The 16901-nt window shown below is 31.1% G+C and overlaps 1 protein-coding gene across 1 annotated transcript; it reads right to left on the bottom strand.

Annotated features, from left to right (window-relative positions):
- Positions 1 to 15017: 15017 nt before the first annotated feature.
- On the bottom strand, positions 15018 to 15998 carry LOC141528448 (uncharacterized). Its single transcript, XM_074244492.1, has 2 exons — positions 15893 to 15998; positions 15018 to 15421 (listed from the first exon to the last, which is right to left on the bottom strand). Exon 2 carries the CDS (start codon positions 15408 to 15410, stop codon positions 15018 to 15020), a length of 393 nt encoding a protein of 130 aa, XP_074100593.1. The 5' UTR covers positions 15411 to 15421; positions 15893 to 15998.
- Positions 15999 to 16901: the final 903 nt, after the last annotated feature.

The raw sequence follows: 16901 nt of genomic DNA, 5'->3' as shown, positions 1-16901 counted from the left end.
GTCCCATATTTTAGCCTAATATCTGCCTTATTTGTGCCATATTTTGGCCATAATAGGGCTATATTGCGGCCATATTTCGGCCATATATGGACCATATTTGTGCCATATTTTGGCCATCTTTGAGCCATATATGGGCTATTTTTGTCCCATATTTCGGCCCTTAGTTGGCCATATCTGGGCCATATTGGTGCTAAATTCCGGCCATATCCTTGCCATACTTTAGCTATACATGGGCCATATCGGTGGCATATTTCGGCCATATACGGGACGTATTTTGGCCATATCTGGACCACATTTGTGCCATATTTCGGCTATATTTGTGCCATATTTAAGCCGTATATGGGCCTTATTCGTGCCATATTTCAGCAAGATTTGTGCCAAAATTTGGCTATATGTGGGCCATATTTCAGCCATATTTGTGCCATATTTTTGCGGTATATGGGGCTTATTTATGCCATATTTTGGTCATATTTGTGCTATTTTTCATCCATATTTTTACCATATATGGGCCATATTATTGCCATATTTCGGCCGCCTTAGTACAATAATGTAGCCATATATGGGCCATATTTGTACCATATATCGGCCGTTAGTTGGCCATATTTGTGCGAAATTCCGGCCATATTCTAGCCATATTTTAGCTATACATGGGCCATATTTGTCCCATATTTTGGCCGTTAGTTGGCTATATTTGTGCTATATTTTGGCTGTATTCGTGCCATATTTCGGATATATTTTTTCCATATTTCGGCCATATTTTAGCCATATTTTAGCTGTATATGGGTATTATTTGTGACATGTTTCGTCCGAATTTGGGCCTTATTCGTGCGATATTTCACCCAGATTTGTGCTGTATATTACCGATATTTGTGCCATATTTCGGATATATTTGTGAGTAGATGAACAGGGGACTTTACCCCTCGATAAAACAGATTGTGGGCTCTGATCCGAACTATTTACCGATGGGCGGTAAGTGACATTGGTGGTTTCGACAGGTATTTGTTTCACTCGCGGTCGGTAATTTACCGCCGGTCGATAATGTGCTGCCTGTCTTTTTTTGTCGGCTGTCAATGTTGGGGGTAAGTCAGCCATTTCGGGCCGACGTAATTCCACCATTTCTGGCCGACTCCGCCTCAGCCCTTTATTACTATTTTGCAATCGCAATTACGCCTTATTTTTTGGGGTATAGTATGATCAGTTACCCTTCTTTATATCTTGATGGTTTAATTTTCTTGTTTTAAGTTATGTAAAGTGGGGATCATCAAATAATTAACTCATGATTTTACATCTTTCCGTTCAGTCTATTCTGATTGTTCTTGTGAGTTTCAACTACTAGCACAATGGAATAGTTAATTGATTTTAATGGTTTCATTATACCAGATGGTGTGTTTGTTGTTAAAGAAATATGTGTAATACAAGTTCATAATGAATCCTTGACTTACAATGTCTACGATTGCGAGCATTATGTGTTTCGTCCACCTGAAAAATACACCAATGCATTGATCATGCGTGAAAATCAAGATCAAGACGGAAATAAACATGGTATTTTGTGGGATTATGGTGCATCACCTTATGAATTTTTCGAACAAAAACTCAAGGCTTGGGTGCAAAATGCTCGCTATTTTTATGTTCTTGGATCTCAAAAACACAAGTGGCTGGAACATCTAATTGATAATGCTGTTCCAATCATTGATATTGAACACATGAGATTTTATTCACCTGACAATGTGGAAGATTTCGCAAAAGTGAGGTGTTCGATTCGTGAGTTTCATTCTAAAAGAGGGAGGTTCGCATGTGCATTTCAAAATGCACAACAACTCAAGCATTGGTTTATGGACTATTGGGGAGTTAAACTATCTTATGAAAAATCAGTACAAATATTTTATCAACTGGCTGATCTCCGTAAAATGCACCCTCTTGACATTGCTTGTTTGGATGATGATTTTATATTGAGATTTGCTAAGAATCAAATTTGTCATGTTTGGCACAAATTATCAATTGTTTTGCAAAATAATGAAAAATTATGGATTATAAATTTTGTGTTAAACATCATAAGGGAGGATGTGTAGACTGGGACATATCAGGAATTTATATGTATCCATATCAAAAAGATTGTTATACTTGTAATTCTAATAAATAAATATCTCTGACTTAAAAATTTGTTTACATGTTTTATTTTAGGTTATGTTTTTCTTAATCTTATAGTTATTTGATAATTTTTTATGAAATATCTAATAGTTATGAATAATTTAACCATTGTTTTAAAAATTATTTATCTTTTATTGAAAAAAGTTTTTAATTAGTACAGGTTCTATAATTTTACTTAATTGTTCCATTTTCAGCTGAAATAATTTTTTTCTTAGTACCGGATCTATAACTTTACTTGTACGTTTAATTCTTTCTCTGAATCTCTCTCTATCTCTAGCTGCTCTTTCCCATTCTCCTTGTCTTGCAAGTTGATATGCTGAAGCCCAAATATGCATGTAATGCACAGTCGGTGTCAAATTGAATCTAACAGTCATTGTTTTGTTTTACATTAATTTTCGTACAGTGTTGCTTATAGGCTTATATTCAATAATACGATCGTGAATAATTAGACAATACGCAGTTGTATTGGCTGGAAATGGAGCTAATGATTCAAATTCCAATCTAATTTCTACTGGTCCAGATTTTATAGCCTCGTTTTGCTTGGAGCAGTCGATGACACAAAGTGGTGCTTCTTCTAAGAATTTTTCTTAGTCAATATCAGTTCTGCTTCTTTATTGTAGTATGACGTTTGGAAGTTCAAGTACATATCATATAATAAAGCATACTGGTTGCTATTTATATTTAAATTCAAGTCCCCATAAGGATAACTTTGAGAATTCAAAAATAGCTTGATGTTTCGAATCTGGCAATGATCAAATTGACTGGAATTCTTTCTAGCATCATTCTTTCTTGCTGTTTGGACTCCAAGAATCACACAACGCGGCTTCTCTAACTGTGTTGATGTTTTAACAGCCCAAATTTGTCTTGAAGTTGCAGGTAACAATGGATATTCATATAATTCCCAAGTTCTGAAACTTATTGGAATAGCTGGATCGCCAGTAATATAATTCAATGTTTGGATTTTTCTTTGTCTGACGGTGTAATGTATGGCATAATCCATTCAATTTTTTGAAGAGTAACTTTCACATTTTCTGCTGCTGCGTTCGTTTGTATATAAGCATTTATATCAGTATTAGCTATTGTAAGAATGGTTTCAAGCTGAACATTCATTAGAATTTTTAAATAATCTTCTGCAAAGCCACACAATATATTCAGTGGAATGGATAAATCAAAGTATCCTTCTTCATTGGTGATTTCAGTTTCATCATTTGTATACCAGCCGGCATTTTACAAACTGCTTAATTAATTTGGACTGAAAGACAAATATCCTTTCATCGTACTAGTGATACCAACATTGGTATTTCTATCAATTTCAACACCATTCATCAATAAACGGAATTCTTTAATCATGTGACCAATGCTCATGTTTACAAGCTTCGTAGTAGCAGCAACAGCGGTGTTGTCGTCTTTTGTAAATTTACCAAGAACATGTAGTGTACTTTTGCTCGGAAGTAAAGGAAGTAAATCCTGGTGGAACACCTGGAAAAATTCATGAATTGTGTGAACTTTTGTATTCATTTATATATGCGCCTGACGTGATATTGCATTCAATTCTTAGAGCGTTGAGTTTCAATATGGTTACAGGCAGATCTGATAAATGAGTTTTGTGAGGTTCAAGGAGACGGTTTGTGAAACCCAATAGTTGACCAATAGAATCTTTAGGTCTAAAGTCAATAAACTGATCACACTTAATCTCACTTTTCAATTCATTATTATTGGCTTTAATATTGATACTGATTTTTGGTAATGATTTTTGTATGTAATTTTCAATGTCTGTAATTTCATAACTGCCTGTTGGTATAGTTAGAACTTTATTATCAACAGAGATTGTATTTTCATCACTCTTTGTGATTTCCATGAATTCCTCAGAACTATTTGTTGGAATTGTCACTTCATTATTTAGAACAGAACTTATACTATCATCAGTTTTTGTAATTATTGCAACATTTCTTTTCGACTTTTTTGTCTTTTTACTATTTACTTTTCACTAGTAATATTATTTTTATTATCTCCAACGTTGTCCTCTGAATAAGACACATATAATTTATTAGCACCAACATCTATATTAGGTATCGAATTAAATGTCAGTAACTCTACAAACCCCAACACATAATTTTTAGCTGGTGATAATTCAATCGGTGGAAAATAGTTAGCTTCCAGCACTGAGGATGATCCAGTCAGCGTTAACGTAAATGACTCAGCCATGTCTGACGAGTTGAACAGTGTGTCACTTTAATTTATATTGTCCAGCTAAAAATTTGAGGCATAAATGCCCACGTATAATTGAATCAAAATTTTGATATCTTTCATGATTATATTTTACGCTACCAACATCGAGATAATTCATAAGGTCTTGGGGTGGCTGTAAATTACCAAAACTGTCAAAATAAATTACATTATTACCAATTTTTTTGTATGCCACCCAATGAGTACCTGGTCCATCTTTATCATCTAGATTGATAATTGCTGATTCATTGCTTCTAGGTCCAGATTTTGGTAAGTCATTTCTCATAAAAACTCCACGGAAATTTGGAATTTTCAAAACCTTAGCATATTTCAGTATATCGACATTTGTTAATGCTCGATGTGGTAGCTCTACTTGTTTTTTGTCATCTTCTTGCATCCTTTGCCTGCAGGATACGGTCTTAAATATAATCCCATACCACGTCTGTATGGTCTTAAATATAAGCCTTTACCCATGACTATCTCTTCTATCTTCATGTTATGACGTGTGGCTTTTTCTAATTGTTTTTTAGCAGCATTTGCATCATTTATACTTTTTGCAATTCCTGCTGCCCCACCAGCGAGAGACCCAATAGCAGAGAGCCCCGCAAAAATTGGAATCAAAAATGGAAGTACTCCTCCTATTTTTGATGGGATTGGTAAAATACGAGGCACTTTGACATTTTTCTTACCGCCCGATTTTTTCACCGCTTCATGAGCTCCTTTGAGCGCTGATTTTATAGGATCTCCACCCGCTTTCATAGACTTTTTAGCCGCTGTTACAACTTTTGTTAGCGCTACTTGAGGTTTCTTGCTCATTTTTCTTTTTTGCTACGTTTTTACTAACTTTTGTTCTTTTACTGGATTTTTTCAGCCCCATTCCAAATCGTCTCTTGACATTAATTATTTTATTAACAGTCCATGCAGCAGCTTTTTCTCCAATACTAGAGTCTGCTGCTTTAAATCTTTGCCAGGCTTTTTCGGCTAATACTTTATCAGCCTCGTGGCGAACTTCTAAATTATCTCGATTAGTAGAGTAGGCAATATCGTGCTCTTTACACGCAGCGTCTAAAGGATTAATTCCAGGATGTCCACGAGCTAATCGTTTCGCTAGCTTTGTACCAGGTCCACAATACTGATAACCTGGGATATGAAGTTCAACTGGTAACTTGTTGATAAGATTATTTATGAAGCCCTTACCACATTTACTCTTCATAACGATACCATCACAACTGGTCCAACAATTTTATAAAAGCTGGTATTTATACCTGATTAGTGAAGTCGATGCTGCAGCTTTGAGACATGAACTTCAAAAAACAGAAAAATAAGCTGCCTGTGATCAATTTTGATCAAATTGTTCTTAGTACAGGAACAAAAAAATTAAAAGACACGGTTCTTTATTACCAAATAGTGTACGCGCAGTGTTTTGCGGACCATCAAATTGTGGAAAAACGAACGCTCTGTTGTCTCTCATTACACATCCAAACGGTTTGAGATTTGACAATATCTATCTTTATTTGAAGTCTCTGAAACAACCGAAATACAAATTTCTAGCATCTTTGTTAAAACCAATTAAAGATATTGGATTTTATACATTTGATGAACATGAAGCGGTAGTAACACCTGATGATATAAAGCCTAATTCATTGATGATATTTGATGATGTTGCATGTGAAAAACAAGATCACATCAGAGATTACTTCTGCATGGGTCGACACAAAGGTGTAGACAGTTTTTATCTTTGCCAAACTTATACACGTATACCAAAACATTTAATTCGAGACAATGTTAATTTTCTAGCATTATTTCGTCAAGATGAAATGAATTTAAAGCATGTATACGATGATCATGTAAATACAGATATGTCATACAATTTATTTAAAGATTTGTGTTCAGTTTGCTGGAATGATGGGAAGTATGGCTTTGTAGTCATTGATAAAGACAGTGAGTTGAATAGTGGAAGATATAGAAAAGGTTTTGACTGTTTTATCAGTATAAATTGACCAACATTCAATTAATTATAGTCATAGATGCTGTAAATATCACTGCACCAACATGAAACCTGAAGAAATTACAGAGCGAAAAGATATTTTACGTCAAATATCTCAGGTTAGTGATGCTATAAGACAAAAGCATAAATTGTTGAAAATGGGAAAAGATACCGCCGAAAAAATCTGAATGAACTATTTAAGCCCGTAGTAACACCACTGCAAAGCCTAATTGAATCATCAAAGAAAAAATTTAAGCAAGAAGAAACTGAAAATAAAATCAAAGAAGAAAATAAACTTGCATTGGTTGAAAAAACACAAAATGATGAAATAACTCAGTATGATAGTTTAATAACAGATGATGACACAGCTAACAGTAAAATTGATGAAATGCAAATATCTCCTGTAAATACAAGTACTCCAACTAAACCGAATTTATTGACCAAATACTTGAATAATTTAAATAAAAAGCATCGTACGATTGATTTAAGATATGGTGTGCGTAAAAAAATCATGAATTATATATAGGTGATTCAGCTGTAAAATTTATTGGTAATACTATTCATATAAAGGATAAAACCTATCCAACAACTGAAGGTTTATTGGAGTTAATATTCCAAAAATCACCACAAGATTCACTGATCACTCAAGATGATTTACAAAAATATTTTGAAATTATGGAGTTTACGAATATGCACAAAAAAATTATAAACCAGATAACGGTATTTATCGAGATTATTCTCAAAAGTATGAGAAATATATTGCTGATTATCTTGCTAAATATACTGGTAAAGGATTACCAAAATTTATGATAGCAAAAAAACGAAAGGCACACATGGATTATGTTTACTGGGATGATCCAAATGAATTGGTTGACAGACTACATTTGCTTATGGCATCTCAAGCTGCTGGTAATTCAAGCCACACCAATGAAATTATTTTAATTATTGAAGAGTTGAGGGAGGCTGGAATTATATATTAGCAACAGTTTATAAAATATTTTTTTATTCACTGGTTATCAGTCAAAGTAAACAGAACAATGATCATTGATATATTTGGACGATCGTTGAAAAATGGTGTTGGAGTCAGCGGACCACCAGGACCACGTGGACAAGGTTTCAAAATAACTACTGATGGACAATATGATATAGAGAATAGGAGACTGTGTAATGTTGACAATCCTATAAGCGTTAACGATGCAGCAACTGTACAATTTGTTCAAAAAGAACTGTCTGTAATGTATAACAGTTTCATGACAGAACAATCAGAAGTCATTTCACATTTGCACTCCCAAATGGTAATGTTAGAGACTTCATTTAATTTATTAAAAAAAGAAAATGAAGAATTAAAAGTGATAATAAAACGACAAAAACATAAAAAAGAATTAATTACTCAGAATACTCAACGAATAAAGAAACTGGAAGCTATAATCAATGGAGGAGAAAAAATCAGTGATAGCGCATGAACTTCATAAACCAGCTCGAAGAAATTATCCACATCGTCATTTTGATATTCGTGGAATTGATGAAACTTGGTAAGCTGACTTAGTGGAGATGATCCCATATGCGAGTGTGAATAAAGGATATAAGTATTTACTAACAATTATAGATACATTTTCAAAGTGTACCTGGGCAGTTCCAATTAAAAGGAAGACAGGTGTTGAAGTCACCAGTGCTATGAAGTCTGTGCTTGAGCAGGGGCGAGTTCCCAAAAATTTACATGTTGATCAGGGTAAAGAGTTTTACAATACAGAATTTAAAAAGCTGATGAAACATCACAACATCAATTTATATTCAACACATTCAAACATGAAAGCGAGTATAGTTGAGAGATTCAATCGAACCTTAGAAACTAAAATGTGGCGAGAATTTTCAGCTCGTGGAAGTTACAAATGGATTGATATGCTTGCTGAGTTGGTAAATACTTACAATAATACTAAACATCGCACAATAAAAATGAAACCTATTGATGTAACTAAGACTCAGGAATGGTCATTGCTGGAAAATATTTATATACCAATGAAATCTCAATCATCAAAGAGGAAAAAAATAGATTTAAAGTTGGAGATGTAGTTCGCATAAGCAGGTACAAGCATGTATTTGAAAAGGTTATACACCAAACTGGACAACGGAACTATTCACAGTTACAAAAGTGCGAAATACGGATCCGGTAACATATGAGCTGGAAGACTGGATTGGTATACCAATTAAAGGTGGATTTTACAACGAAGAACTCAGCAAAGCCAAGTACTCAAATATTTTCCTCGTTGAGAAAGTGTTAAAAAAACGTGGAAATAAATTGTATGTGAAATGGTTGGGCTTTGATAGTAAACACAATAGCTGGATTGATGAAACTGATATGTAAATAAATTATAGATGGAAGGTTTGATACATTGAATTAAAATAAAAAATTTTAAAACATAAATTTTTATACTTTATTTATAAACCTTGAACTAGATTTACAATTATTTACATTAATTTTCTTTTTTTTAAATTTTATTTTCTTAATTTTATCTTGAGTATTCTCTATTTTCATTAAATCATTCACAGACACATTAAATCCCCATGGTAAAGTGTCAGTACTATTTTTAATAACTGACGTTTATCATCTTCCCAACTTAAAGATAATTTTTTTTGGATTGAAGTCCATACTTCATGATTTTTATTTTTGATTATAAATTGTTCATGCAATAAATTAATGTGGTCATTCAGATATTTTTTGAAATCATTGAATGTAATGGTTTTCAAAGTTGAACCTTTGACACCTTTTGCAGCTTTTTAAATTTTATCTTTTTCTTCAGCAGGATTAAATATTTCGAAAGCATACAGTTTAGCTCTGAGAACCACAAATTCGGACATAATTTTTCCATTATTTTCATCCTTCATAAGCCCCAGAACTTTTTTATTAACCAACGGCATTTGATAAATATTATCAACAGGATAGTCAGAGGTATCGAACTTTGATAGATCACGCTTAATGTCTTCATAAATGTCTGGTACAGTAAAATGGTAGATTAAGCTATCAGTGTCTGTATACATTAATTTGGAGGTATGTCGATAATTGTTTTTAATATAATTATAGTGAAAGTCATAAATGAATATTTTCGATAAATCTAATATAGAAAATCCAACATGGATTGGCTTATTAAAATAGACTTTAGCTTTTGTTAGTTCAATTATAACTATGTTTTCACCAAAAATAGTAAGACTATGAAAATTAGGTTTAGAAATTAAAGTTTTAGCACCATACCTTCCCTCCCATTTAGTAATTAAATGCACATCTTTATGTTTTCTTACATTTTCCATAGTCTTACCAAATACACTGTTATTCATGAGTTTAAATAAATTTTTTCAAAATCATTCTTGGCATTTTGTCTACACTGTGTGTTTTTATCAATATATGGCTTTAGCCATGGAGATTGTTTGAATTTCAATATTCTATGAATTTTAGATAACTTTAAACCAAAACTTAAACATTGTTTTAAATTCTTATAATGAATTACATAATTTTTTTCGAATAAAGAGTTGTAGTTAATTTGCTTAGTTTACTTCCTGGTGGTACAAAGTGTTCAGGACATAGAGGCAAATCTTTGTGTAAATTATGTAACTCTTCTGGGTAATCTAAATCTACTTCTAGTATGTAACCAATACTTTCATCAACATCATTCAAGTACTGATCTACACACTGATTAACCTCTACCCATTCGAATGAACCTTTTGGTAATGACATGCTCATTGCTGCACCATATAAATTGTTTACGTCATAGTACATGAGATAGGATTCATCCTTGCTCTGATCAAATTTTTCTCCCATATAACGATTATTTGCCACAGCATACCGATTAACACACATTGAAACCCCGCCACGAATGCCCTTTTCAATAAAAAGTAACATTTCGGGATCAGTCAACAGCTCAAGTTCTACACCAGTATAACGAACCATAGCTTCAAGTGCAAGACCGGGAAGGGTGTAAAAGTGACATGGATCTAAACTATACGTTTTCAAACAACTTGATCTGAAATTTTCAAAAATATCAGCTAGAAGAAGTACATCAGTCTTAAGATATAAGACTGAGTACTCTCCTAGGGTACCGATATTAAATTTATTCCAAACTAATTTTGCAAAATCATAATCTTCATGAGAAATGTAGTCATTAGATAACCTTGAATAAAATGAGTCTCTATCAGGCAACTGTTTATCATCAAGTTTATCAATGCAATCAATATATTCATATGGGAATACACCTTTACGAGTGACTAATTTAAATTGTTCTGTATCGAGATAATACGATTTTGTTATTTTTTTATTATCATCTTCAAGATAAGATGATAATTTGTCTAGGCTAGATGCCATAAATTTGAATGAATCTATAAAGCGTAAAGTAACTAAAGTTCCTAAAACTGATTTAGTAAAAGATATATATTTTTCTTTATTAATTGGTAGTAAAGTCATTCTACCTTCGAAAACTGTAGCTAAATGTTTAATTAAAAAATGAGAGTCATAACCAGATAAATTGTGAAAAACAACTGGAATTATTTGAGGTTTCTGATAATTTAAATTACAGGCTGTATGAGCAGGGCCGCGATAATTGCCCGTAAAGTGATTATGATCATAACATTTATCTTGATCAGAAATGAAAAATTTTTCGCAAATATGACAAATAGTTGCCTGATCATGACTATTCTGTTCCTCTTTAGTTAGTTGTTTCATTGGTATTGGATTGCGTAAATAGTGATCAAATTCAGAAGCTAAAAACTGTAATTTTTTACAAACCACTCAATGCAAGACGGTGAGCGATTAATTTCAAATTTGGAAAGTTTATCATTGTAAGTGCAATGGCAATAAAATGCTATACTGTGTGGAACATGTTTCTGAGAGTTGTTTTCATCATCTCCTTGGGGTTCAAGCATGCATTCTAAATCTGCATACACAACAAATGGTACAGTATCTTTATACTGAAACTTAGTGAATTTTAAAATTTTATTCTCTTCATTTTGAAGTTCCATACAAACCTTATTTATTTTAAAACAATCAAGTTTGTGTTGATTAAACGAATTTTTTTTTTTATAATGATTAAGACATCGATCACAAAAAAATAACTTTGAATGACCTTTGGATAATTGACTTTTAACCAATCTTGATAAATTTTTATCAGCGCAAAGTGAAATCTGGGTTCATAATTTTTCATATCATTATCGTGAGTATTTATATTTTTCTCTATTATCAGTAGATGAATAACTTTTTTAGAGTAAAAATGGTTACTTAAGTATACAGGAATTATTTTACTTTTTCTGAATTTTTTGTGTAAATTCTGACTCTATGCCATACACATTAATAGATAAATTATTTAATTTTTCAAATTTAGGGATATCTCTTAGAGCTACAGGAAATTTAATACCTTCGTAATTGAGTACCGAACTAAAATGTGGATATGAAGTTGTCCTTTCAGGATGCCCAGTTTGAGGTTCGTATAATGCAGCCACAATACACCAGAGAAAGCAATACTCATCGAAGTTCTCAATGTTAAGGACCGCTCTTTTGTGTTGAATATCTTTAGGCAGTTGCACATACGTTGATTCACCAGCCTGTAGAGGTAAAAATGTTGACATAGTTACAACTAAGTTGTTAATTTCCACCAAACTCCATCCTGAATCTTTTTGATTGAATTCTTCAACTTTCTTCAATAATTTATAGTACACATTGTCCATGTACCATTCATCTAATCGTGTAGCTTGTATTATCTCACGGCTATTCGTGTTAAAAGACTTTTTTCTTCAACTGCATCACCATTTTTTGAATTTCTGAATGTACAGAACAATTCTACATTAACTTTGAGGTTTCCAGCATTTCTCATCATACTTCCAATTTTTTCAATAACTAAATCTTTTGAGTCATTTAAAAATTCTCTTAAATCAGTATGGGTACGATTTACAACACAACCAGTTTTAATATTATTTGAAAAAGCATTCTCAAGGTCTTGCCACTTGATCAGACTATTTCTTGCACTTAGATTACCACCAACAACTTGACCACTTAATCTGGTAAATTGATGAGCATACCAACACAAAAGTACAATGTTTGCTTGAACACTTCTTTTGACTTGAACACTTGTTTGCTGATCCATCAAAATAGTATTAAAATATTCAATTGTTTCAGAGCAAACATTGTAACATCTTTGACAATACTCTTCACTCATTGTCTTTTCTCTCAAATCATTATATGATTGAGCAATTGAGTTGACTAAGTTTTGGAGAGATTTGATGAGATCACAAGAATGATTCATTTTATTGAACTATTTGACACTTAAAATTGATCAGTAAATATGAATTATTTTGCAATAATAATTTTTACAGTTAAAATAAAATATTTTTATTAATGTTATGCACTTTTCCACCGTGGCAAAAAAAAATGATATTTTCACTGAAGTAATTGTAGGACCCGAGTCAAGTCACTGATAGAAAAACCTTCTCAGTCCGGCTTTATATAGTGGTTAAAATGATTCATCAAAAGCTTATGCAAAAAAAAATTTGTAACTTCATAATTTTAATTATATAAATATTTATAGAAACCTAAAACCAGTGCGTAGTTATTAAAATTTTTCTAAGCTGACATAATATTTAAAAAATAATTAGGGGATAGTATTTCAACGATTTATATGACATCATGTAAGTGAAAATATGCAATGACGCAAAAGATATAAATTCAGTACAGTTCATAAGTAACAGAAAGTTATGAAATTGAATCTTTAAAAAATTAATAAATAATGCTAATTTATTATTTTTTTTTGAAATCTTGAATTTTATACTGTGTAAAATGATAAATTATACTGTTGATGAATTCTTTCTTGATGATCTCAAACTAACTACTGCTTAAAATAATACTGAAATTCTTTTGAATTTTGTACTGCGCAAAATAATAATTGCAAAGATAATTGATAAACTTTTTCCCAGCAATCTCGAATTTCTTACTGCGTAAAGAAATAATTCTCAGAAATGTTGATGAATTTTTTCATTTATTGCGTTGTATTTCCTAATTTTTAAGAAGAGGAACATCCTATAAAAAGGGTCGATTCAAGCTAGACTGCATAAGTTACATTTGAAGATTCATCAAGAAAGATCCAAGTAAAACAATAAAGTTAAAACTCAGTTCTTAAGTGTATTCATACATATTTTGTGACAAAGAAGTAAGTATACTTAGTTGATCAGAATTTTTGTTGTAATTATTCATACTAAAAATAAATTCAATACAGTTCAATTGGAGATGGAGTTCACCAAAATCAATATAATTAGTCGTTGCGAAGATTATTTACCAACAAAAAAATTAAGCGAATTGGAAGTTGATAAAGTTTATCGAATTACTGATATAAAATCTGTAAAGGCAAAATATGGAAAAACGATCATCGTATCGATTGATAATGAATTTTCTGTATTTTTGCCAAGCAGAATTGTTACAATATTGCTTGATAACCAGAAAGATCTTGAGGACATGATGAATACTGCAAATGAGAATCATCTTGGACTGCGTTTCCTCGGTGGCAAATATAATCAATTTGAATTTTTAACTATTTAAATAAAATTTTCAATATTTTTTCTTCATTTCAAATATTATAAACTAAAAATTTTTTATTACTTATGAATAATATTACAAAATATGTGAATACTTATTATTTTGTATAATAATACAAAAAATAAACAATTTTTTCTATCGATAAATAAATTTTTGAAATTATTTTAGTATAATTAATAATATGAATATTATATGTACAATAAATTATTTTTCTATTCATAGATTAAGTAAAATAAGCTTAAGCATAACTAACTGTGAATATAATGGGAATGATATTTATCATTATCTCAACCTAAATATCACAGTTGACGCTAAATTGATGAAAATTCCCAACTGTGATTGATAGTTAATTAGATGAAGTAATAACTTAACATAGAATAAATTGGTAATAATGATCCAATCCTACGCTAAAAGCTGAAATTAGAATCAATGATCGATATAATATCGATAGTTGAAAGTTCTCTCTCTATATATATATGTATGTATGAATATAGGTATATGTATCAGCATGCATTCGAATTGAACTTATGATGAAGAGGTGGTGAAACGTATGAGATGAGGTATTATATTACTGAGTGGGGACACATGAAGAACAATCACACAAAGAGGAGTAAAAAAGAAATATACTGTACATGCAAGTTGAGAGAATAAGAAATAACTTATGTTAAGTTTCTAATATTAATTATTGATAATATAGATTTTACTTATCTTTTTCTTATCTTTTGTTTCATCATTTTACACCATACATATATATTTATAACAATAAATTTTCTCACAATCAGGATACTTAACGGATAATTACATTAAATAAATGAAACAAATCAATTATTATTCTTAACATTGTTTTTTTTATTTTTATGGAGAAATAAAATTAATTAGTAAAAAAGATGCAGCACTTTTTACATTTAAGTAAGAAGTAAATGATATAAGTTATCAAAAAATATGTAATATAATTATGATGTAAATAATATAAAGATATATATTTTATAAAAAATAATATAAAGATATATTTATAAAAATAAATATAAAAGATATATGAATAAAAATCCCATACTTTAAGTTTTTGTCAACGATTATCATGATTTGAGTTAATTATTTATCAACAATATCATCATCATCATCATCATCAAATCCATCATCATCATCATCGCTGATACAGATGATTTCGAATGGTCGCTGCTGTTCTTGTGACTGTTGCTGCTGGCTATCTGATGATGATGATGATCGTAGTGTATTACGATTGATGATGTTTGGATGGGTTGATGGGTCACCGCATGCCTTGAACCAAATTATAGTCGCAGATAACAGCTTCGATTCTGCCTGAACATGAGCGATTCTCAAGGCTGCACCCTCCAAAGAGCCGTTGATTAGAAAATTACGCTGCAGAGCCAGTTTAATGACACCCATCAACATCTCATCGGTCATTTCACCTTCCCATTCTACTGGATAGGTAACCCATTCCACATTCAAGTTTGGGATTGCCATGATTGGTTTTTCTAAATAATCAGAAAAAAAGAAAATCACTAATTTTATAATTAAATATTTGGGTCAAAGTTTTTCTTCACTCCACTATAAATTTTTATTAGCGTAAGTATAAGGTAAAAGCCCCAGGAGCTGCTCAGGAACCCTTACCTTCTCACTCCATGTATTTGTACATCTATATTAAGATATACAAACAAAATACATGGAGTGAGAAGGTAAGGGTTCCTGAGCAGCTCCTGGGGCTTTTACCTTACTTATTAAATACTATCACTTAATTTCACAGATTTAAAAAAAAATCATGCATAAAACTTTTTAACTACAGGAATATTTTTCAAAATTCACAGAATCTATTCAGCTGTCACGTTAGTTTTTACGGATATATCCAGTCATAACCACATATTGAAGGTTTCAGAACTAATTATTTTAAAAATACCATATTGGATTCTGTAAATTTTAGAAACACAGAGAATTAAAACACTTCTTACCTCACAGATTGAAAACACAAGCTTCACAAAAATAAAATGAATTTAACTTTGAAAAACTTCACAGAACTTAGAATTTTGACTTGAATATTTTGTATGCACGTGGTCACATTGAAATACTGATTCAGTTTGATGTTTAGTTCACTTATACTTATTTATATAGAGCAAAAATACACTCAAAACTTTTAGATGTAACAATTAATGAGTATCTGTGTGCAGTAAATAGAACTTATTGACATTTCGGATACATACTTCCAGGAGTATCGAGTTGTGAAGATAAGCTAATTGCGTTTGTCAAAAATTATTCTGATGCGTTCCAAGATGTTTTTATGTCTTAGATGTAGAGTAAACAGAACTTATTGACAATACATTTTATATACACACATCCAGGAGTATCGAGTTGCGAAGATAAGAAAATTGCGTTTGTCTAAAATTATTATGATGCACTCTCAGATGTTTTTATATTTTAGCAATTTTCTATCATGATCACGATTATGATCAATTTCAAGAACTTAATATATTTGACTAAAGCATCATTTTTATAAAAAAATGTTTTTATAAAATTTTTAGTATTGCGCAATATTGTTTAATTTATATTTTTCAACCACTTTGATTTACATAGATATACAGTTACATCAATAAAAATTTGTTGTCAAAAGTTACCACAATAAATTCCAAGGCAATTTTTCTCATGTTTCGATTAAATAAAATGCGTAACATTTTTCCAAGGTTACAACTTTCGCAACGGAGTCAAATTCGTTTTGTAAATATTTGACATCAACAATAATATTTGCTGTTTAATTGTATGAGATCATGCATTTTTGCGTGGTAAATATGTATGATAAAACTATTCTCTAGAAAACTGTATAAATGAAAAAATAATTCAGAATTTTATTTTATTTTTTTAATCATAATACATTTTTTTTTTAATGATAATAGATCAATTATTTAAAACTCCAATAAATTGTTGTGACAAAAGTTAAATGAAATATAAATAATTCTCCATAAACCA

The sequence above is a fragment of the Cotesia typhae genome, unplaced genomic scaffold, assembly GCF_013202065.1.
Source record: "Cotesia typhae breed Kobodo isofemale line unplaced genomic scaffold, CoteBio_Ctyphae contig_43, whole genome shotgun sequence".
Taxonomy (NCBI): domain Eukaryota; kingdom Metazoa; phylum Arthropoda; class Insecta; order Hymenoptera; family Braconidae; genus Cotesia; species Cotesia typhae.
Note: the sequence above shows the minus strand (reverse complement) of the source record. Positions and strands in the feature narration are given on the sequence as shown.

Excerpts from the sequence above, each read along its gene's own strand:
- LOC141528448 (XM_074244492.1), bottom strand. The coding sequence starts at position 15,410 with ATGGCAATCCCAAACTTGAATGTGGAATGGGTTACCTATCCAGTAGAA.